Here is a 24,288-nt window from a genome sequence, read left to right on the forward strand (position 1 = left end):
GCAGCACTCATGTATAAAAGCTTTAACAAAGAAGCCAACCTTTAGCCACTTACTTTATGCAAAGAATGTTAATAAAAGGCAATATTTTTGCTTAGGTAATGAAAACTAATTGGGAAATTATTCATTTCCCACTCTCCCACTGGAGCGTAAAAGACATACAACAAATGTTATTCATGATTCTACACGATGCGCTCTGATTCACCCCCTTCTTTCTAACAGGCACTTCAGAGGAAATAAGGGTTACTCTTTTCCATTTATTATTTCTAATTGACTACCAGTGCTTTCTTGTGGTCAGAGGTATACAAAATAGAGTTAGAAACAGCCTATTAAAAACAAGCTCCAATCAGACCGCTGTTCAAAACTACTGTCAGCAATGATCAGAAAGTCCTGATTTCCTTGTTAAAAGACAGAGGCATAATTGAAGCAATATCTTCACTTCAGATTGATTATTCGGCGACCCTTATCCACATCTTCATTCAGCAATTTGAATTTTAATGAAAGTAAATGGAATAATTAGCATTTCAAAGTGTGTTTGATACACTGAATAAAAAAGAAAAATACTTTTATGTATAATCTATACACAAAAGAAAAAGCATTTGGGAGGACGCAGAAGATACGAAACACAGTTATAGTGTCTTCATTAGAATAACTAAAACAACTGCTTGCTTCAGCTGCATAATTATACAAGAGAATAATGTGTTATTAAATTATGACTTCTCACCTTTATTTTATGTAGTATGAACAGCCAGGGCTTTCATTGTTATGCCTGTCTCTTCATTTCGTATTTATAAAATACAAAAACTGTGGCTGCCCACACCTATAAAATCTCTGTACTGGGCTAATATCACTGTCAGTAAAGGTTTTACAAAAGGGGCTCTGCACACTTATATTTATAGATGACTAAGAACAGGACACGTATAGGCACAGTGCTGATGAGTTTTTCTGCTGTTGATTTTGGTTTCTTTTGTTGGTATGTGTGGGTATTTTGGTTTTGGTGGGCATGTTTTGGTTGGTTGGTTCGGTGGGTGGGTTTGTTTTTTAAAGTAACAGCTATTTTTAAATGTAAAAATAAAAGGTGTGGTTAATATTCAGAATCTTGAACCAAAATGTAGAAAAAGATATGGGCAGCAGGGATGGGCAAAAAAAGTCTATCATACCAAGGGTACCTGTTACCACAGCTGCAGAATCAGACTGGCAGGTGGTATGCAAAGGAAACAATGTTACTTAAATAGAATAACAACAACAACAACAAAAAAAAAAAACCAAAAAAAACCCCAAATACTGAGCCTGCTTTGGGGAATAGATACAACAGAGACATTAATTACTCCATTAGTCTTCTTGGCACAGTGCAAGCAGAAGTCTTCAGGTAGTAACCAGCTTTTATGAAGATCAAGCTACTGAACTTCACCATTGCCCACACCTTTTGCCCAGCTGATGGAAATTAGTTCATGCAAGAAAGAAAGAAAAGGAAAAGCTATTTACAAACACTTTCAGAGCTAAAATGGAAAGACCACATACCCCAATGATTGCGTTCAGCTCTGCCATGGTCACTTGTTTGGCACGCTCCACAGCCTGCACCACTTGTTGCTGGTGCTATAAATGAAGATCAGAAACAGAATAAAATTACTTGTTTTCTAAAGTATTAAGCACAGATTCTTACTTCTACTGTTTTTATTTGCTTTTCTAAGACATGCAGGATCTGAAGTAACTATTCTCTAATAGACAGTTACATTGTGTGTTGATAAGCAAAAATATATAGGCAAAGGGAAGATTTTTATTTTTATGCCATTACATGCTGGGAATTACACCTTTACTTCCCAAACAGCTGTTTCACAACCTGGCTAAATAGGAAGCTGTCATCCTTTTGTTCATCAGTGTGCTTGTGAATTTAAATGCCATCTTCAAATGTGAGCCCCTTTCCTTACAGCCATGGAAACTTTATGAAAAAACCCCACCCAGTATTCTCAAAGGAAAGGCATATATTTTAAACAAGCACATGGCAATCACATCACTGAAGAATACACAGGTACATTTCAAAGCAGCTCAACCAAAAGAAAAAAATTTAAAATGGAATTCACAAATCTGTCAAACATGTGAAATAGAACTAATTATTTCAATCCCGAACATGTAAATTTTAATAGCTTTAAAAAGTCCATCAAAAACACATGGTCTAATTAACAACACAGTTTACAAGCTTCAGTGGTTGTATTATCAGTTTGAGTGATACTGTATTCCTGCAGTAAATTCAAAATGCTGTATGCTGAAAGCTGATTGGTATTTATTTGAAAATTTCAACTGCAAACGAAATAAGGTTCTCATCTTGCAACCAGATCCGTGCCTGCTCAGACCTCTACCAGTGGCAAATTAATGTTCACAGGCAGCCTCACAGAACCAGGATGACACAGAATAAATAAGTGCAAGGAGGGGTCATGGAGAACTGCAAGTAGGTTGTGTGATCTGCACTGAGAGTAAGACATCGTTGATTTACAAACACAGGTTGAACAGAAAAAGGAGGGAGGTCCTGACTGTCTGGAGAGGTGCAAAAAGTGTAACAATGAAACATCAGCTTTGCATCAAAACCAACATCCAGATGTTTTTTTGGCATGAAGTTGAAGGGAAAGGTTGAGAAGGTCCCTTTAAAGATTCAAGTTCACCCTCCCATGGCTGTGTATACGGGCAGAATGGAGCCACGGTACAGACCATCTTGTTCAGCAACTCCTCTTGTGCACCCTTAGCAGAAGCAAGAAGTTGCATAAAATAAAATGAGAGACTAAACCCTCAAGACCACCTCCAGCAAAGGAGTTAGGTGAAGAGCATCAAGACTCCCCAGGGAGGTCTCTCAGCCCCACTGCAGGAGGTGCTTAAAAGGGAGGGGGTGTAAAAAAGGCTGCTGCTACTTCAGGGGCTTGGCAGGTTCCAATTTCACAATTCTCAGTGAAACACACAAACAAAAATGGCATTTTCACTTACAAGCCCTCTTGCATGAAAGTTCTCAGGGCAAGGAAAAACAAACCTAAAAATCCATCCATAACTGTATGTCCTGGTTTTGGCCTGTACAGAGTTAATTTTACACAGCAGCCATAAGGTTTGGGTATGTCTGGACTGTTCTGTACCACCCCATCTCATTGCTTCCAGGCAAATATGAGGGACTCTTAGGCTTCCAGAAGACATGGCTTTTGGTCCAGGAAAGCATGGCAGCTAGAGGGTCTGTCTTTCATTGTTTTTTGGTCCTGGGCTTGGTGAACAATTTTGTTTATACATCAACCTCTCTCTGCATATTTTTGTTATTAGCATTCTTGCTGTTACTGTCTACTTTATCTCACTGCTGTTTCCAGTAATTTGTTCTTATCTCAACCCATAATCTCTGACTTTTTTTCTCTCACGGAGGAAGGTGGTGGGGGAAGTGTCTGCATGGTTTTCTTTTTAGTGGGAACACTAAACTGGGGAGTTCCATTCCTAACCAATGACACTAAGAAATTCTGATCCCAACTAAGAAAAACAGATAAATGCAGCTAATGAAGGCTGTAATTTAGAAGGAAGAATATGCTTGTTTGTTTTTGAGCAAAAAATTACATGAAGGAAATTACTGAAGACCACCTAGAATACTGCTACTTTGTAGCCGTAAATAGAATCACAGAAGTTCCATTCAGAGCTTTGTAAAACTATAGTGCCAATATAAACCAATGTGCCACTTTTAAGAAGACAGTGTTAAGACTAAAATACAGGCTGAACATCTGCAAACGTGTTCTTGGTATTCAAGAAAAAATTTTTTAAAATTTAAAATACAGTGTATTCCTACCACAGACACCAGAAAAAAAAGGCAATCATGACATTCGAGCACAAAGTTCCTGATAACATGTTATCAGCTCCAGGTTATCACTTGTTAAGGAAAGGTAGAGCTTTCACCAATTATATAGCTGAAAGCCTGGTGACCCATGACTCTATATGTCAACAGCATGATTATAAAAATTACACCATTATTTTCTGGTAGAAGTCATTCACATTACAAATTTTTCATCAAGTCATTAAAAAAACCCCGAAGAACAAAGCAAAGTTTTTAAAATATTTACATTTTTAAATAAAAGCATTTACTGAGAAGTTTTTAGTCATCTTCTCTTTCATACCATTTCACAGGCAATGCTTTTTGCACTGAGGTAAAGAAAGCTCTTGTATACATGAGTATTCTACTCCAACATCAATTTGCTTAAATCCTGTTCCCAGGAGAAGAAAAAACTTCTAAGGCATCTACGAAAGCTGGCCTAAACCTATCAAAACTATGGTAAAAATTACTTCAATTTGCATCCAAGATTTGGAAAATAAGTCAACTGCACAAGAGCTAGAGTGTTTTCTGTTCCTTTACTGCAAACACATAAAGAATAGCTCTCAGAAGAATTTGGGGAAAATGTTATTTCATTTTTAGGTCAGAGGAAAAGAAGGACAAGGGATGGATTACCAAAACTCCACTTTCAGATTTCTGCCAGAGCAGCCACAAAATCCATCCTTCATTGATTCTAACAGGTTTGAGATCAGGACTTCACAGAGAGGAGAAAACCCAAGGGCCTAGTAACATTGAACTTTTATTAGGTACAGTAGAGACAAACTCTCGTAGTGGCAGCTGCTTTAACATTGATTTGATCTTCAGTGGCTTTGTATGCAAAAGACTCAAAAGAGGTGGTCTGTAATTAGCCTTTCCACCACTTCCAGCTCATTGCAACAACTGAGAAGGCACCTCCTCAGCTCCCAAAAAAGCCCATGACAGGCATGCCTCAAGTGACCCTGGTGCTACTTCAAGTTACAGACAAAAGCCACACACTTAAGTGAAAAAAGGCACAGGAAAGTTCATGCAGGGTTTGAAGAGCTGTCTGCTCACAGTCCTTCTGAAAATGGGGTGGGCTGGGGGCTCCATGTTACCAGCCATGGCTCTAGGAACAGGTGGGGATCTCTGCATGGAGAGAAGGAACCCAGATGACTCCAGGCACCCGCTGCAACCCAAAACCAAGGTGAGAGGCGGGGAGCCCAGGGACCAGCTGAGCAGGATGGCAACCAGCTGAACTGTCACCCAAGGACGGATGGTTCCAACACCTGCCATGAGCCTGAACACCCTCCTGGGCCAGCACAACAGCAACCAGCAGCATTATGTTAAAACCAAGCAGTACACATCCACCTGCCCCCCAAGAGATCATGTAGCAATTTACAGCCAAGTAAAAACAGCAACAACAAAAATGGGTTACTTTATCCCCAACCAAATATAGACACAGGGGTGCAACTTTCACACACATTTAATGCTAGCTTTCCTCTGTGCACACAAGCAAATGACAGATCTGGGGTTTTTTCAGTTATGGGAAAACAGTATTTTGCACTGCATTTAACGTGCCACGGCAATGAGCTCAATACCCTGCCCCACCTGTCATGCAGACTAGTACTGTTTCTCCTTTCTAACTTCTCCTGTTTCCTCACCCCTTTTTGCATTCCATAATGAGTGGTGTGTCTGTACTTGCCTCGTGTTGGAAAATCACTTCTTTTAAGTCTCACAGTGGGTAGCAACAGCTACAGAGACCACAAGAAGAATACAGGCTTTTTCACCATCACATTGTCTCACCACACAGTTGTCACCTAGCCCTGGCTTATGTACAAGCACTGCAACATGGTGGAAAATTCCCGGGCTTTTCATACCATGTCAGAGCTCTCCACAACTCCCAATGACAGGGGAGCTGTGCTGACAGCAAGCGAGCAGCCAAAATTCCCACAGGCACAAACACAATTATACTGGTGTTAAAACCCCTAATTACAGCCTGACTTCAGGATCACCACCAATATCCAAAGCAAAACTCACTGAAAAATTTGCTTTGAAGAATCAGCAACCTCTGCTATTCCTTACATGTACTATTTTGTTATTACATGTTTAGAAGAAATACATGTCTTGCTTAAGAACTGCAGCACCGTCCTTCTTGGAAACCCTATCTAGAGACAGCACAATGAGACAAGGCCCTACCAAAAATGTTAGTGAGTATTGGAAAGCAAATACACATTTACCATGGAGTACAGCACACACTGCAAAAGCTAGAAGGGACAAGCTGGGTCACTGCTTCCAGGCACCATAACTCAGACAAGATATAATAACTACTGAAGAAAAATGTAAGAGCATTATTAGCAATATATGCATAAATTGCTAATGAGATGCATTCCTTGGCAGAAGGATTACAGATCTCTCAGAGCTCCCTTGTATTTACTGTTTAGCTCTAGTCTGGGTCAAGTCTAAGATGGAGGTAAACCATTCTGTCTTCTCAACCTCAAATCTCAGACCAAAAGCTAGTTCCTCTTGATCAGGATATAAGAACTCCTGCTCTGTTTCTACATAATGGATCATCTCTTCATGTAAATTTACCAGACTTTAGAAACACCTCTAGGGAAAGCATGTACAAAGAAGAGTAAGCATATTATAGCCCACATCAATCTCTTAAAAGGAAAAACCATCAAGTGATATCAAAAGGTTTGAAAAGAGAAGACGCCAAGCAGAATTTCCTTTGTTTGTTTACATGTATGCATGCCAGTGCTTGGCATTTTATTATACTACTAACTACATCTGACCACCTTGATGTGCACAGGGAACTGAAGATGCCTGTTAAAAAACAAACCATCTAGCTTGTTATTAGCTAGTTCACTGGCATTTGAAAGAGATAGTGATCCCTCCAAAAAGGTTTATTACAGCCTCCTTCAATCTTACAAAATGCTTACATTGAGGCACGTAAGTTGACAGGGATCAATATGGGCTTCCCAAGCAGCTTCTGCAAGTAGTGATGGGCTCCAAGTTACCATAACTTACAGCATTTGCTGTACATTAGCCAGCTTGCATGTGTTTCATGAATATAAACACAGACAGTATTTACTCAAAATAAGGTAACTGTGGTATGTATCTCCGGATACACTGAAGAAATACCACTATCCAGCACTTGAAGACATTCAGCACTTAGCCCACAGCAATAGCCAAAGGTTGCAACCAGCCACACATACCACCTTGAGCAGACAGGAACTAGCCCCAACTTGAAAGCCACGGGGCTGCGTAAGTGTCATACTCTGCTGAAGCTGGTAAATCCAGCTGAGAAGTGTCAATTAGCAGAGACACTATCTATGGCTAAAGACACAAAATTAATTACACTGTACCAGCTAGATCATTCAAGCATGGCAACATTGAACTATCTACCAACTGCAACAGATCAAAACTAAATTAACTGAATGATCACAACCTACACCCCTTGCAGGCACCCCTTTCGTCTTATGCAACAGGAACTACTCCGAGCACACTGGTATCTCACAACATCACATAGAGGTGGAAAATGACTGTTGCAACACGAGAAGTCCAAAAGCACAGCAGAAATCGAATACAAATTGCCCCTGAGGTCCATCGGACATTTTTGACCACAGAATCACTCTTTCCTGCAAAAATGGGAAGTTTGTATTTATTTCTTGGTGCTGTTTTTTACAGTCTGCCTAAACTGGAATAAATGTAAAAACAAGGTACAAGTTGACTGTGTGTTTAGGCAGGTTAGAAACATTGTTTTAAATATATACTTAGATGATGTACAGCACAATAAAACTGACTGAGGCCTGGAGAATGTACTGAATACTTTACTGGATTGCCCCCAGAAACAAAGCAGACAGTAGTACACAGTGGGGTGATGTATTATAAATGCATCCTTTTTACAAGATCTCTAGTGATTTTGCCCACAATTTCTTACTTCTAAGTGAGTTATCACAAGCCATTGATTCCTTACGAAGTTAACAAGCAATAAGACAAGTTAACCTGGCGCTATTATGAGGCAATAATGTTGCCATCAGTGCATGCAACCACTGTATTTTGTTCATTTTTCCCTCAGGCACAATATAAAGAAGCCTGATCACATTTTTCAGCCACTATTCCACAATTAGACTGTATGTAAAATGCATAAACAGCAAGAGCATGCTGCAATTCAATTCTCTATTAATCTGGATGATGAAATAAATAGACTTCCATTAAGACATTAACTTTTTAAAGACACAAATTAGAGAGGAACCAAGACTATCAGTATACTCAAATTTGAAGCTTAGTTATCTTTTGACACATTGTTGTATGTCAATATAAACTGACTTAAACATGTATTCTTACTAGAAGAGGTCAATCATCAAGATTTTCCTAAACCCATTACAAAAACAGTCACTGGCAGTTGCACTGTCAAGACACATAAAAAGCTTTTTTATGCTTCCCCTCTCAATCCTTCCCCCCTGTCTATTGATGGTAAAATATTTCTGCACAACAACAACAAAAGCCCCATGTAACTACACCTATAGAGACTCTGAAACAGTGAAAGTACAAAACAGCTACTTGTTTTAGATCTGTGCAGGACTCAAATTCTGGTCCTCCAGCAATGGAGTAAGAACATTACACATCTCTTAGTTTCCACAAATCCATCTTAATAAGCAGAGACTACAATGGCACTCACAAACACTGTCAGGTTCTAGTTTTGACGGCGTTATTCCTGTTTCAAACACACACAGATACACACATACGTGGCCTGCACAAATCTCATTAGCTGAACAGCAACATGGAGCACACAGCCTCTCATTTGCAGCGGGCTAAGCAGCTCTCTTGAAAAGCACTGGCATTTTATGTAACAACTGAAAAGCCAGGAGAAACTCACACTGTGTTCTCAGGCATGATGTTGTACAGGCGCAATACCCAAAAACACACCTTCCAAGTTTTGTCTTTGCAGCTACATTTTACATTGAAATGAAACCACATGCTAAACTGATTTACATTAACCCGCACCAACAGATCCCAGTCTCCAGTCCCTTTCCTTCAGAGGGGTGGACAAGGGAAGCCATTATGCACCCAAGGTTTCCTTTCATGAACCACACTTCCTATTTACTTCACACAATCCAGCTGCTCGGAAGCTTCCGCATTAGCTCCCATCAACTCCCCCAAATCCCAGTGCCTCTTAAATTATCTACAATGCACTCACAGTAATACTAGCAAATCATAATTTGGAGAAAATTAATGCTTAGAGAAATTAACTCACAGTGAGTTTCAATTTTCTGCTTATATTCCCCAAATACACAAAAACATAAAAGGATTTAAGGTAGTAAGTAATCAGGGATACAGAGAGAAAAAAGCCAACATAAAAACTGTGTTTCTATGCCTGCTGTGTTGAACATCATTATTCATGTACCAAAACATAAGTTTCTGCCGAACTTTAATGTTCATTGCCAAGGATGTAGCACAAATTATGCCTTTCTAGCATTTTTGCCAGCTGTCTTTGGTTTCAGACCCACAAAATCATAATTGCAAGAAAAACTATATTGTACATTAAAGAAAAATATTTAAACTGAAATTCTGCTTTGACATTACAACACATTCCATCTCATAAATATATCTAAATGATATTATAATAGACTTGAAGAAGATAATGATGATAAAGTGATAACAGCACAATGGAAAGTCAGCTACAAGTGCCAAGAGTTTCATAAGGAAACAGTCTCAACACAAACTCCCACTTTCGTAATAGATACAATGATGCAATCGTTTATATCAGAAGCAGTACAAATGACTACCTACCTCTTGGGACAGGAAGGGAATGACTTGTGCACATATAGCATTCAGCCTCTTGACAATTTCTGCCTGCAAGTCACAAAAAAAAAAGAAGTTCAATTACATAAATTCTCAAATGCAACTGTCACCCATGAACCCTAAAGAGACATTTGTTTGTTTTTTTTCAACTCTGGCTGTCCTCTGGACAAGAGATGTTCTCAAAATAACAAAATCACAGATCCAAATGTAATTACGAAGCTAGTAATTTCTGGATAAAATATTTTCCTTAAAAACCACTATTTAGAACTGATACAAAGAGTTAACTTTGATTACACAGTAACAGGAATTTAAAGAACAGAAGCTTCAGGAGATGTAACAAAAAACATCAACAAAATTCTGTGTATCAAACTGAACTCTCTCCTACAAGGCAAAGGGAAGGATCATTTCAAATAAGAGCAATGTCATTGTAAGCAAAGGGAACAAATACACCATTTACTTGTAACAGTATCATGAGAACATTAGCATTGTAGTATATAGCATGTCATGAAAACATTAGCACTGTAATATACAATCTTACTGATAATCATTCTACCATATATTTTGGAAAGGAATACTGCAGTCCCGTAACACACTACTGTTGTCTATTCTAGTTAGTGGTAGTTACTTTAATGTGGCACTGTAACCACATATTAATAATAATTGATGTTTTATTTTCACACCAGAGATCAATTATTATTCTCTGTATTTAATCTAAAAATCTCAACAGAGACAGAGAAAATCTGTTTGGATAATGTAAGAATTACAGCTCCAGAAGCAGAATATTCAAAGCCACACAGACTTTTCTACCATAAATCATCATTTTCTTACAATAAATTCTAGCCAGGATCCTCATTTTATGATCGGACAGAATGCTTTGCCTTTTGCAAAGTCACAAATCATGTGATGAAGACATACTAACATGCAATTTAGCATTCCTTCTTCTAAATGCAAACCTTCCAGCCTTTTTGCTATGCTGTCTTTTAAATGGCAAACACTTGGAAAAGAGTCTATAGATCAGAAAGGCTCACAAGTAACAGTAAAAAGTCAGAAGTATTAAATATATTCAATCTGGGTTTGAGGAATATTACAGTTAGAGAGCTATGTAACTAGCAGACATGGACTGCAAGAGGTAAGAGCACATGTGAAACTAACTCTGCCCCCTTGTGCATACTGTGTGATACACACGAGCTAATACATGCTATTTTGGAATACTACTTCTTCCATTCTCTGAAACCCATCTAGATTCCCATATGCTATTTATATAGCAATTTCTATGTTAAACTGTCCTTGTATCTCCCCACTGGTCTTCACTGTTTATGCAAGTCCTCATCTCATTAAATTTATGCATTTTAATAATTTTTTGTATTTGTCTACCACATCTTTTCTATTTATTGAGCAGCACAGGTACCTTATAGGATACTTTATATTATGTTCTGTCCAGCAAAAATCTAAATTATTCACAAATTTCAAATGCACCTATAATATAGATATCCCACAAGGCAAAACTTACATATTCCTTTAAACAGACAGCATTTACCACACTAGTTGACAAGGAAATTTATTAACTGACTGTTACACAAAGCAGCATAGGGAGTGACAAGCTGTGTGCACCTAAGCTTCAGCCAGAAAGCCTGCACAATCCAATACAGCATTACTTGAATAACAGTATTTGATTAAGGAAATGTAGACTGTAATACAAGGCACAGCTGAAAATACCTGTTCTTAGTGGTTCAAGCACCATTAATCTAGTCATTTCCAAATTTTGGGTTCCAGCCACACTGCTGTATTTTTTGGAGAAATCTCCCGAGTGCCCTAAAGCCAGAGAGAAAACGACACATTCTATTCTTCGAGGCTTTTCCACATGAGCAGAAAATTCCCAAGTGCCCCTGTCCTGGCATAAGCTGAAGTCACTCTGACCTGCTATTTAGCACACACATATGTGCCTTCATAAAAAAAATAAAAAAAGACACATCATGCTTTCTTCTGCTGCAAAACAACTCCTCCTCATCTTTAAAAATGCCTGTCACAACCTTGCCCTGCACAGCTCCATGGGGGTGCCTTTGGAAAAACACTCTTCTACCTCAGCTACATTAGCTGGATACCTTTACTGCACTGCTAAGGAACTGAGAACAAAACCAGCTCCAAGTGCCATGCAGAAGCTCAGTGTCTGATTTTAAAAAGCTTGCAGATTCATAGATTTTTAAGGCCAGAAGGGACTGTTACAATTGTCTTTTCTGACCTCCTGGGTAACACAGGCTGTAAAACTTCACTGGCTTCGCAATCAAACCCGTAAATTACTGTTCAGCTAGGATACAGATTAGTCAACAAAAATAATTTTATTCAATTCACTTTGAGGCATTTCTTCTCAAGTAAGGTACTCAACCATAGATACTTCAAGTTATTTCAGTTATGATGTCTTTCTTTTGATCACTTCTCTCCCCCCTCCCCAACAGAAGTATGTCTCTCTTCTACTGCTCTTCTGGCCAAAATGTGGCTGAAATATATTTGCTCGGTATGTATATAAAAATTCACCTCTGGAAGATTCTGAACCTGGGAAACATTCAACTAAAAAAACAAGAGTTTTCAAAAAGCTGTAAGTGAAAACAGGCGGCTGAATATGCACAGTTACACAACTGCAATAAATCTCTTCATATCAATCCCACTGGAGTGCAGAGCGAGTCCTTTCATACTGTATGCAGGGAAGTGAGCTGATGGAGATACTACCCAGCTCGGCCTATGGAAAAGAAAAAGAGCTAATACAACTTCAACTAAAGCTGAAACATTCTTCAGCAGCATTTCTCTACTAGGCCAGTCACAACAAAGCCAAAAAGCCTTTGCTATGCCAAAGTGTTTGCATTTTTTCCTTATTAAAACAGTCCTCACTTTCCCTAACAAAGAGCATCCCCAGTTGCGTGGCTGTGCATACAGTTACCTTTTGTCATGCCCCAACCTCAGGCAGCGAGGAAACAGCTGAGCTGAGCAGCAGCAGACTGCAGAGACACAGCATGACTGAGACATGGACTGCCTACCTTTGGAGACCACATGCAGTCTGAAGGCATGAAGGAAAACACTATGTACATGCACAAATCATAAGAAGGTACATGTTCTGTACCAAGAAAAGTCTCACACCAGACATTTTCACACGGTAAATATGAAGTACACTCCATCTCAATACTGCAACTGTTTCAACAATTTACTGCAGGAGATAATGCCACAGCAACAGGCTTGTCTTCCACAAAACACAAGAGAAAGGAGTTAGCTGCCAGAAGGCAGTTGAGTGAATTCCTTGAGATGCTGCCCTGAAGCTTGAAGGTGTAGGTACTGATGGCACAGACTAGCATCTCAATAGACCTTTCCCTAGTTCCCCTGGAGGAAGCCTGGAAACTCATTCTTCTTTGCCTAAAATGCAAACTCTGACAAGGTAAAGCCCAACTCCACATTTCTACTCACATACATTTTTAAAACCCTAGATTTGAACAACAATTTAGGAATGCTTTTTTTTTTTGCCTATTAGGCACCAGGTCAATGGGTTTTCATGATCAGTCTAACTGCCAGGAGAAGGAAAAAGTATGATTTCATAAAACCAGGCATCCAGTTCCTCATATGGAAAGTCAAAGTTGCCTCGGAAATATGGCTGCTCCCACAGTCATCTAATTTTACTTCTTTTATCCCACAGGACCAGGCTTTAGAGAGGCTTCATTTATTGACAGGCCCTTCCACTGGGCTTCAGTTATCAGCCAGCAATGCTACGGACACACACACTTCTAATGGTTTATGTTTTGAAACCAAGTCTAATCTGATGGCGCAGTGCCCAAACTCCTTTTCCAGCATAGCCATTAAAGGATGTAGGTTATTGCTGTTGTCACCATTGATATTTGTCATTGTAATGTAATTAGGGCCCTAAAATGATGCATTACAGCCCTTGGCACAGCTTCTATTAAAATCTTTTCTTCTGCTCACTGAACTGCGACCTGCTTTCTGATGAATAACAGACAGACAGCTTTAGGGTGAAGAACAGATTCATCAAAGTAGTATTTTCCAGCTCTGGAAATAAAATAAATAAATAAATGAGTAAGAGGGCAACCTAAAAAGCAAAACACAAGGGGCGGGGGATAAGGGGGAAGGAAAGCAAACAGCATACTTGAATTTCATCTGACCACTTGAAATTCTGATTGCATCTAATGAATCTTTCTTAGGACAATATATTCCCAGCCTGTGAATCACATGGTTAATCAGGGCTCTAATCTGCTATCCATCAGCCTATGCCAGCACTGTAAATTCCAATTACATTTATAGGTTATATGGGTCATGCATTCCCGAACAACTATATTCATGGATATCCCATGTAAACAGGCATGTTTTCCAAAATGCTGTTGTTAGTGTTACTGAATGTTATAATACTATTCAAAGCTTTATGAAAGCTCCTGATAAACAACTGCTAAATTATTGCCTGTGGATACAGCGTGACGCTCTGAAATAGCATTAATGGCCCAATAAAAGGGTGACTGTTCATGCCAAAATATAAAAAAGATAGCTTTTGCTGCCACAGTTTGTCAAATCTGTTAACAAACACCGACACTTCTATTTCTCCTTTCTCTGAACACAAAAGATGCTTGGTTTTGCATAAAAACACACCAGCATGGAACTAGGAAAGATGAAGAAAAGGCAGAAAGGAAAGGCTTGGCCTTGAATTGCCTTTTTGCTTATGTAATGCATGCTTGTATTGTTTGCCTCCTTTGGGTGACACCTACAAGTCACTGTTTTAAAAATTTTGATCTCTTTTCATAGCCACATAAGTGACATAATTTTTTTAAAAAAGAGAGAGATTAACTATTTATTAACCACAATGTTAACTTCTTTCTTTTTTTCTGTGTGTAAAGAGATGATAATAAAGTCACTGTGCCAGAATATGGTCCCAGTAAAAATCCCAGTAAAGTTATGAAGACCCGTATCAGATAGCAGTCCCTTCAGCATTGTCGCAGGGATTCAACACAAGAGCAAAAGCTGAAGTTTCCGATTCACACAATGAAATCTTTTGGACCTGACAGTTAAATGGTACTTTATTTCCTAAATACTCCAAAAAAATCCTGACACCTTATGTTCACAAGTGCCTATAAACTGTTCTGAAAGATGTTCAAAGGTAAGTCTGTATACAAGACTGTACCTTAGGCCACATGAGGTGACCCAGTCTATGAAGGGGGCTCAATAAAACTGGTCCTTGGAGTACAACCATGGCTCCACTACAATCAGTTGTACGAAAAGAAGAACATGTGATGGACCATTAGACTCCTAAATCCCTTTCAGGATGGCAACGTAGTGGTTTAGTTCAATTTACCCTTGCCACACACAGCTAAAATAGGACATAAGCACTTGCTTAAATATGTTCAAGTGCCTTAATTAGCATTCTAGCATATGTCCAAATTCTTAGCACTGATGGAGATTAAAAAAGAAGCAAGAGTCTTATAAACTCCAGATATCAAAGCATTCAGGAATGTTCTAACAGATAGGGAATTCAGAATTTATTTGTTGCTCAAAAATATCAATTTGCACTTCCTTTTTCCTGGGAAAAAAGCATAAATGTTTCTGCGGAAAAAAAGAAAATTGGGATTTTATTTATAGCATGTAAACTTTGGGAAAATATTTCCACTGTATTTCACAAAGTTCCATGGTTATTACAATTATAAAAAATTGCTAGAAAAGAATTACCACTGGAGGCTCTAGGTTTGTCAGTGGAATGGAAACAAAACTACTATATATGTACTGTTGAAATAAACCAGAATAATAAAACATTATTGGGAAACCCATTTCAGCAGCCAGTAGGAAGAAGAATATATGCAATTACGCTTTCAGAAAAATAATCTGAAACAACTGTTATTTCAGGTTTAATTTGTTCTACACAATGCAGCCTTTGCCAAAAAGATCAATCTAGTTTATTAAGTGCTTACCAAGAACACATGCACACACCCTAAACAAGCATTTCACAAATTAGTGAGAACAAAAAAACATTATTACACTGTATGAAACATATCATGATTCTGAATAAAGCAAGCAAAAAAAGCTAATCTTAGTATTTCACAGAAAATTAACTCTTCATTCATAAAGAAGAATGTGTTTTGTTTTAATCACAGACTTTTGTCTGGAAGTGCTTACTCCAGTTCTACACAACTGGAGGAAATACTACAAGCCTTGAATATGAAATTTCTCTTCATCCCTAAAGGAATGGTGTTTGGAAACCAAGACACAAAGAGCCTAGCCTTGTAGTCAAAGCAGGCAGAGGGAAAATACCTCCGTTACCTTCTGTGGTAAGAAGGATACTAAACAAAAAAGATCTTCTTCACTAAGCTAACTGCTGATGTTTAGCAGATACAATTTTAGCAATGCACATACAAGCTGAATGTAACCACCACCAGACTGCCAAATAACCACAGGTACCATTCTCTACCTCAACTTCCTCCCAGTGTTTTTACAAACATCCCAACTAAGCTCATGAATGATGTCATTTTCCCTTTGCAAGTTAATTTAGTGTTTTGCAAGTTCATTTAGTTGCCTATTTTGCAAAAAATACTGCAAACAGCAGCATAAGCAATAAAGTGGACTGGCAGACTTCTCAAAATCAATTCTCTAATGTACATACCACCCTGTGGGCTGCTGAAGTGAATTGATAAGACACGCCTTTTATTTAATGTCTCAAGAATCACATGGAGCTGAACTGAGCATGAAAAGATACATCCTGAATCATTCATGATTAGGGCAATATAAAGCAAGTCAAGTAGGGTGACATATAAACAGGCATCAAGCCTGCCAACCGATTAAGTCGATTTTTTTTTGTTAATATCAACTTATATCAGCAAGTAGAGGAACAGAAATGCACAGCCTGAAGATTACCAAAGGTCTTCAGTTGCTCAGGCAGCCACAAAGCTGCATCCTGCCCTGCCCTGCCCTATGTACCTGCAGAGCATCCTGAAAAAAGGCTGCAAGTGGAACTTGAAATGACAAAGACTGGCTTCAATTTCCCTTCCTCAAAGGCAGCAGGAAACACTTGCTGAAAAATCAGACAGAAATGACTAAAAGGACACTGCCACAGGAAATGTTTTCACCAGTAGAGCTTTGAAGTCTTCCTTAAGGTTCTATGCCTTCACCTGCAAGCAATCCTCAGCATTTCACAGCAATATAATTTCATGAAATATGTCCTCATTACATAGGAATGACAAGTTTCAACCACTCTCTACCAATTTTTAAACTGTGACTTCGCAGTTTAAAAAAATACAGAAAAGAAAAATGTTTTGAGCTTACAGACCTATGGCACCACACTAAGGCAGTTTCAGCTCGAAGTTCAGTATTCTACATCTGTCCCCTAGCTGCAGTTAGGTCAGAATTTCCCATTTTAATCTTTCCCATAACTGCTGAAATATAGCAGTACATGCACAACCTCTTACTACTCAATTTCTGCCCTCACACACTCTGGCAAAGAGTCTGACCACAGTTCTGCACCTGCTGGAAATGGCACAAACCAGTCTGAGCCTGTCCCTGCAGTTATATGCACACATTGGCTTTAGACTCCAGCTTTAATTTAGTTGGGGGAAGAAAAGTCTCTTATGTATTTATTTACATCACAAGTATATACTTTGTTTCACAGGCATGACACGAAAACTAGTCAGAAAGGAATACAGCAGATCAGTAGTTTCAATGTTGTATCATGAAAAATTAAACAAAGGAAAAAAAATATTGAGAGAGTATAAACCTGTTCTCAGGAGGCCTGTGTTTAACTTGAGGTGGTGGCCTTAGCTGCTCTGAAAAAATATTAAGGGGGCAACATTTCATGGAAAAGGTGAAAATATCTAGCATTTTCATCTAAAAGAACCATGCTTTTAAAATTTATATATATTGTGCTTACAATAGAGGGTTCTGATAAAAAAAAAAAGTTACCATAAAATAAGCAATGCTTATTTTCCCACTACAAAATGGAAGTGTCAATGTCCACTTCTGGCCCTTGCCAGAACTTCTCTTTCATCTGCAAATACATATAAAGGAAGACTCAGAAGTAGCTATAGGTACCTGTTACACTACATCCACTCTCTATATTATGGCTACACTGCTTACTCTGGAGCAGCATGCTTCAAATGTTAATCACTTAGAAGCTGACATGCTACCAGAGTTGTGAACTGCAAAGATTGTGACAGATTTCTACCTAAAAAGTTATACTTTACACTCTTGATATTTGCAGCAAGCACTGCAACCAGTGGCAACAGACAACAGCCTGCTAAGAAAGAAAATTAAGTTTCTCCAGCAAGTATTGTGCTCTTACAGGTTTTAATGAACTACATAAAACCAATCAATAAACTGATAAAAACAGCAATCAGAAGTCACCATAAAAACAAGAAATACAATGTGACTGCTGAACTCAAGTTTATTTTCTTCCAAACTCATCTGGAAGCCAGGAATCAGTCCTTCTGCATCAGGAACAAGACTACTATTTCTCTTCCACCTTTGGTTTCCTTTCCTGCCTCAGCCCTGCAGGTTATGAAGGGTGAAGCTCATAGTTTGTCTGATTCATTGATAGTCACACTTGATTGTATTTGCTTCCAGAAAATAAAAATACTAGGAATAAACACTGATCTGATTTGGTGGACTTGTTAATTCCATTTACAAGAATTCTCAGAGTGCTTGGAAACTTTGCTGTGTATTACCCTCAATCATTTATCTCTTCTTCCTACCCAGCAATTTCATAATGCATCACAAACTGCAGCCGATTAGCTCAATAAATAAAAAGATAAAAAGTATTCATTTAAAGGAAAAAACATTTTAACTCATTTTCCATTATCATGAAAATGAGCAATACTCAGATGCAATTTTCACAGATTAACAAAACAGATTTTAGTATTTTAAACAACAGACAAAAATACTGCCCCTTTTAAGCCAATACAGAACAGCACAATTTTAACATCCCTGAAAGAGATGAAAAAACAGTGCAGTGGATTTTGTGGCAATGGTATTTTCAAGTTTCAATTCTGAATCCTTACAAAGACAGAAATTCAAGTAAGGCCTGTTATTCTCTCACATCTTAAACGAAGTGAAGCATGATACCTGCTAATTCTTTCTCAAGGCAAAGAAATGTTTCATACTTTATCAAATCCCAGTTTCTGGAATAGAGTGATCACCTGAGAAGCAAAGTACATTTAAGACAACTTTCTCTCTTTCTGATCTAAAGAGTATTTGATTTGTTAAATCAACATGCTGCAAGTGAAAGTTTACTAAAATACTAAGAGTGTATAAGGAGGATACATGTTCTTTTACTCCAAATTTAAACACAAATTTCAGCTTCAGGTGTTGGGTCATGATTTCCTCATGCTTGAGATGACAATGCCACAGACCTACAGAAGCACCAGACTGAAAACTTCCAGTACCTTGTAGGTAAGGGCAGCTTGCCAGTAGGAGTTTGCACCATGGATAACACAGCCTATCAGGATCCCAATTCCCTTTCTCTGGAGCATGTTGCCCTGAGAGTACAAGGGACAGTGCCACAGAGCTGGGGAGCTGAGCAGAATATCCAACAAGTAAAGACTGGACATTCCACGCTTCACATATCTCTGCCACCACTCACATGATACTGATTCCTATTTGTATTTTTTAAGTATAAGACTTGCTGCAGCAACCAGCTCAACAGGAGCAGATTCCTGATGCAGCAGAATACTGGTTTCCAAAGTGGAACAACACAAAAAAAAAAAAAAAAAAAAAGACTGTAGTTCCAAATCCTACTGAGAAGAAAATATTGATATGCATTGTCATTGCTCATAATTTAAATCATCATTCATCATAACTACCTCTTCTGAAAATAACTATTCCAATTTCAGCATTTCTGCAATGAAGATTTCTTGCTGCTTTTAAGTCCTAAGTGAAGGACAATGAACGAGTAGGTAATTTAAGCCTTTAAAATGTGAATACCTAGGAAGTGGTAGTTTCACTAGGGAAATACATCTAAAATAATCAGGAAGTTTACAATTCTCTTCTTAGCTTTCCTAAGAAGACTCATTTGCAAAGCAAATGCTAAGACATTTGTAAGACATGCATGCTTAATATGTTCACAACAACTTCCTTGTCCAAGACAGTTACACTAAGTACATCTTGATGTTCAATTCATTTGAATGGCATTCCCACAGTAAAACTTGTATCAGAACAGACAGAATCTGAATCAAGCAACACCTAATGGCACTTATCTTTAAATTATATCAGCATTATTGAAGTTTTCACACACTCTTCATCTAAAAGGGATTTCAAATAACTTTTTGTAGAAAAGCAAAGTTTAAGACAATGCCATAAAAAGCAGAACAGGAGGAATGGAGCACGAAGAGCTCTCTGGTTAGGAAATGTAGATTTCATGGAACATTTTCCAGTGTGTAACTCCTGTGGGATTACCCTTTGTGGAGAGCTGCTATGAACTGCATCAATTTCAAATGCTCAAGACACACCATATGTTTAATGTGCTTTTCATGATACTACACCTACAAACTCTAATAAGAACATCTAGAACATGGAAAACACATCAAATGTAAGCAAATATAGGGGGTAAATAACTCTCTAAACAGATTAACCATGTGATCAAAGCAGTTCTCCTTGAACATGTCCTTATCAAAAGAAGCATCAGTCAGAACAAGATTCCTTCACAAAGCTGTACCAGTTTCACACGCATGATCCTCTACTATAAATATGTCTGGGCCAGAAATCACACACTCACCCATTATGATGTACTAGGCATAGAATAGGCCCTCTCTTAACCCAGCTAATTTTGTTTGCCCCATCCTTCTATTGATATTGTGGGCATGTGATAAACTAAGCAATGAATTTATCCACATTAAAGCAGAGCCCACTTCCAAATGAAACAATTTTTTTTAAAAAATACAAACCCCATCCCAAACCCAGTTCACCACAGGGCTGACCCAAATGTAGGATCACCTCTTTCACTGCCATCTTCTACCTGCTCAAAGTGCAGAGAAGACTTCAGTCCTAGCCACACAAAATCTCCAAGACCAGACTTTTTCTGAACACTCCTTTGAATCAGAAAACAAAAGCACAACTAAAGGAGCAGAACACGCAGCAGCATTTCTGCCAAGCTGCTCATCTTATTAGACATGCGAGTAGTTCTCTGGGCAAGATAAGGCACCCTGTTTCACTTCCTCCACTACACTGCCACCAAGTCATACTGGTATCAACCATATCCTGAACTTTTCACCTCTCAGGTTAGTATCATGATTGGTTTAACTTGAAGTTTCAACTAGCCTTTAGAGCCACCTGTTAGATATCTGGTAAATGAAATCACCAATACCCAACTTCATGCTGAATTCAAAACAATAAATAAATATAAACTAGTGCAAATTAGTGGAGGACATACCAAGTCGGTACTGATCAAATGAAGAAATTAAATACAGTGGTCAAAACTGTGAAGAAAAATCCACTCACAAAACCATGTATATTTTTTCAGTTACAGCAGACAGAATGAGAGACAGCAAAACCATTTTTCTGTGCCCAGCTTGTTGTGGATTTAATGGATTTCTGGCTTTTTGACAAGGAATAATTCTATGGTTTACCAAAATGCAGTCTCTGGGCTTGTAATTTCATATTTAGCTTGCTAGGTCTGTAATCTTGCCACTCTTTTTAATCAAAAAGGTTTCAGGCAAGCATTTACATGAAAAATACTTATTCAAATCCAAACATTTTTACCCACAAAAATACACAGAGGTTGGATATATTCCAGTTTATGAAAATCTGTTTTGCACAAACTATGATAATTATTCCTTTTTGTGATAGCAGCTTCCCGTGACAATTAGAGACTTAGTTGTGCTATTCTGTTTACATTCAAAACTTGCCAGAAATACAAGAAAGGAAACCTTAAAATTACTGGACTACCTACCGACAGTTTGCAAACCTGCTTGTGTAAAATCACTCTCTGTTTTCCACAGAAGACACAGAAAACGCTGGAAGGAGTAGGATGAAAAATAGGTTTGATGACAGATAGCTCAGACTGTACTTCCTTTGTGTGAGCTTCAGTGAAGATGAGAGAGTATGTCAGAAAATATTGTACTTCTATATAAAGTGAAATCAACTTAAAATTACCGATTTATTTATTGAAATAAGACCACTTTCACTACTGTAACACACCAGGTGTGGGTGAAAGCAAGGGAAAGAGAAGTGAGAAAACATTTCTTTTTATGTTACCAACATAGATTACAATTACTTTCACCATCACAAGTATAACTTCTGCTCCTGAACACAAAACTGAAGTTGCCTTAAACTAGCTACAGAATAACCCAAGGAGCCAGATTAATAATCAGCACACTAAAACCTTGGCAACTACTCAGTTATTAGGACCCGAGCAAGTCGGTTGAACAGCAGTTAAAGCACACCTGTGTGTACTTCAGTCATACTCTTAAATACCATCCACATACACCAAACACCACTTTATCTTAACTCTGTACCCATAAATAAAAGTCTTCAAAATAGATGCCATTTTTCTGCAGTCTAAACTATTATAGAATTACTCTCAATATCCACTGCAGAACCTATGTGGGGCTTATGTGATATTTTAAATCATTAAAATTATGTGATATTGTAAATCAGACTTTCTCCAGCTGCACTGACTAACCTAGACTGCACACTGAGAGATTTTATAGTTTCGTTAAATTCATAGCTGTTCTGCATCCAAAGTTAACTCCCTTCTGAGGGAAGGTAACCACAACAGGTAGAACAAAACTGATGTTCAAATACAGAGCACCAGAATTCCACTGCTTCAGTGAAGTGGAAAAGCATAGCAGTATTTCAGTGGAGAGAACTAGGTATCAAGCCTCTTTTATATTGTGTTGAAGAGAGTCCTCAGACTAGTACTTCTTTCCCAAAGTTCAACTTGCATTTATGCTCAAATTACATTTACAGCTTCTCTCATGTAGGGTACTCATATGCTGAAGAGTGATGATTCAGTCAAAGCTGTGATCCTCACTACTGCATATGAAGCTGGTTTGCCTAATCTTTTGACATCTCACATTGTCATTACCTTCCTCCAACCTCTGCAACAAATAAATCAAGAAAGAGCCTTGAGGAATTCATTGTCTAGTGGGCAAGTAAAAATACAATGGTGGTTAAAAAGAGATTGGGAAACTAGCAATTTGAGAGCTTCACCAAGATCCTGCCTCAGACTGATTCCACATAGTTCCACACAGAACCACCCAGCGTAGAAAAGTATATCAAACCCCCTATTTTCCCATACTTTACAATGCAATTGCTTATACCAGAGGAGCTAGATCCCACAGTGCTGCAACCACTGCATGTATAGATATAAAGGTTTGGGCACACAGGTGACATGGATACTACCACAAGGTAAGAAATTTTTGGTTTTTCCCAAATAAATCCCACCCTGGTAAAAAAGCAGTATTACCCCAAAGGACAGAGGCTGAGAATATAGACTACCACAGGCAAACTTCCTCAGTACAAATCAAAGCACTGACTGCATTACCACTGGACGTTACTGGAGCCTGTTAATTGCAGCTGGGAAGGAAGATACCTGAATTCACATGGGAAACAAAAGGAGGACAAGACTGTCCTGGGAAAGAGCACTCCACATATGACCCTATTAGATAAACACAGCCATTTCTAAGTGACTCCCATGTAATCACATCTCGCCTCCAATTTCTTAACACACTGCCCTCCAAACCATCCCCTGTGGTAAGGGCAATGCTTCAGGAAACAATATTACTTCCACTTCCTAGACAGAGATCTGAAGCAGTGAAAGCCACAGGTGAAGTCTCCAGAAGATATGTAATGGGATTTTCAAAAAAGTCTTAGCAGACTAGACATGTAATTCTGCAGAAAGTTAGCAAGAGACAAGTACTCAAGAGGATTTTCTAGAATACCTAAGCACAAGGGGGCTTCTACCCTCACTTATAGCTATGTAAATGTAGCTTTGCATCCTAAAAAACAACCGCACGCTACCAGAAAAATCCCAAACTACAGTCTTCAACCCCTAGTCTCCCCACTCAAGAATGACACAGCAATGAATCCACCAAAAATTCATATGAGTTTCCATCTTCAGCACTGAAACTACCCAACTCTGTAGAGTCTATGGCTTAACAGTATCAAGTTCTTTGTCATACAGCTAACAATTCAGCTCTGCAAAAACCTTGTCCCTCCAACTCCTGCATCTCAGTGCTTCTCCAGCCATGCCCCCCAGAGAGCTGAGAATCTCTGCCAGCACTGTTCACACATAAAATACAGCAGCAACAGCACTCTGTTTAAAAAAACAGAGTCGAGGCCACAGAGTGGAGACTTCTGTGGCCTGCACTCTTTAACAGTGATTAAAGAGTTTAGTGAGATTAAGTGACATTAGTCACTAACAGATAAGTGACATTACTTATATTCTTTCTTTACTTCTCTTTCCCTGTCTAATAGGTTTCTGTAAGAAGTGGAAATACTCACAGTTCTTCCCCTGGAGAAGGAAACTCTCTTTTCCAGTCCCTGCTCAGAACCAATGGACACAAAAAAACACCACAAGCTAAAAAAATAAGTTTTATCCTGTAAAAAGGTTTCAGGCAGGGACTGTAACCCAGTACAACTCATCTCACATAAACCAGAGTTTTTTCTGCTGGGTATACCAGCCATTTTCCTGAGAGAGAAGAAACATGGGTCTTGCTAGTAGACATAAA

At 38.5% G+C, this 24,288-nt stretch overlaps 1 protein-coding gene across 3 annotated transcripts in view; it reads right to left on the reverse strand.

The window, feature by feature from the left end:
* Window positions 1-24,288, reverse strand: part of LOC131573054 (transducin-like enhancer protein 4) — a 97,843-nt gene that overhangs the window by 57,305 nt on the left and 16,250 nt on the right. For all 3 annotated transcript variants that reach the window (XM_058826633.1, XM_058826634.1, XM_058826632.1), the window contains exons 5-6: window positions 9,590-9,652; window positions 1,519-1,593 (exon numbers count right to left, since the gene is read on the reverse strand). In XM_058826633.1, coding sequence (XP_058682616.1) covers window positions 1,519-1,593; window positions 9,590-9,652 — 138 coding nt within the window. The remainder of the gene's footprint in view (window positions 1-1,518; window positions 1,594-9,589; window positions 9,653-24,288) is intronic.

This window comes from Poecile atricapillus, chromosome Z (assembly GCF_030490865.1).
Source record: "Poecile atricapillus isolate bPoeAtr1 chromosome Z, bPoeAtr1.hap1, whole genome shotgun sequence".
NCBI lineage: Eukaryota > Metazoa > Chordata > Aves > Passeriformes > Paridae > Poecile > Poecile atricapillus.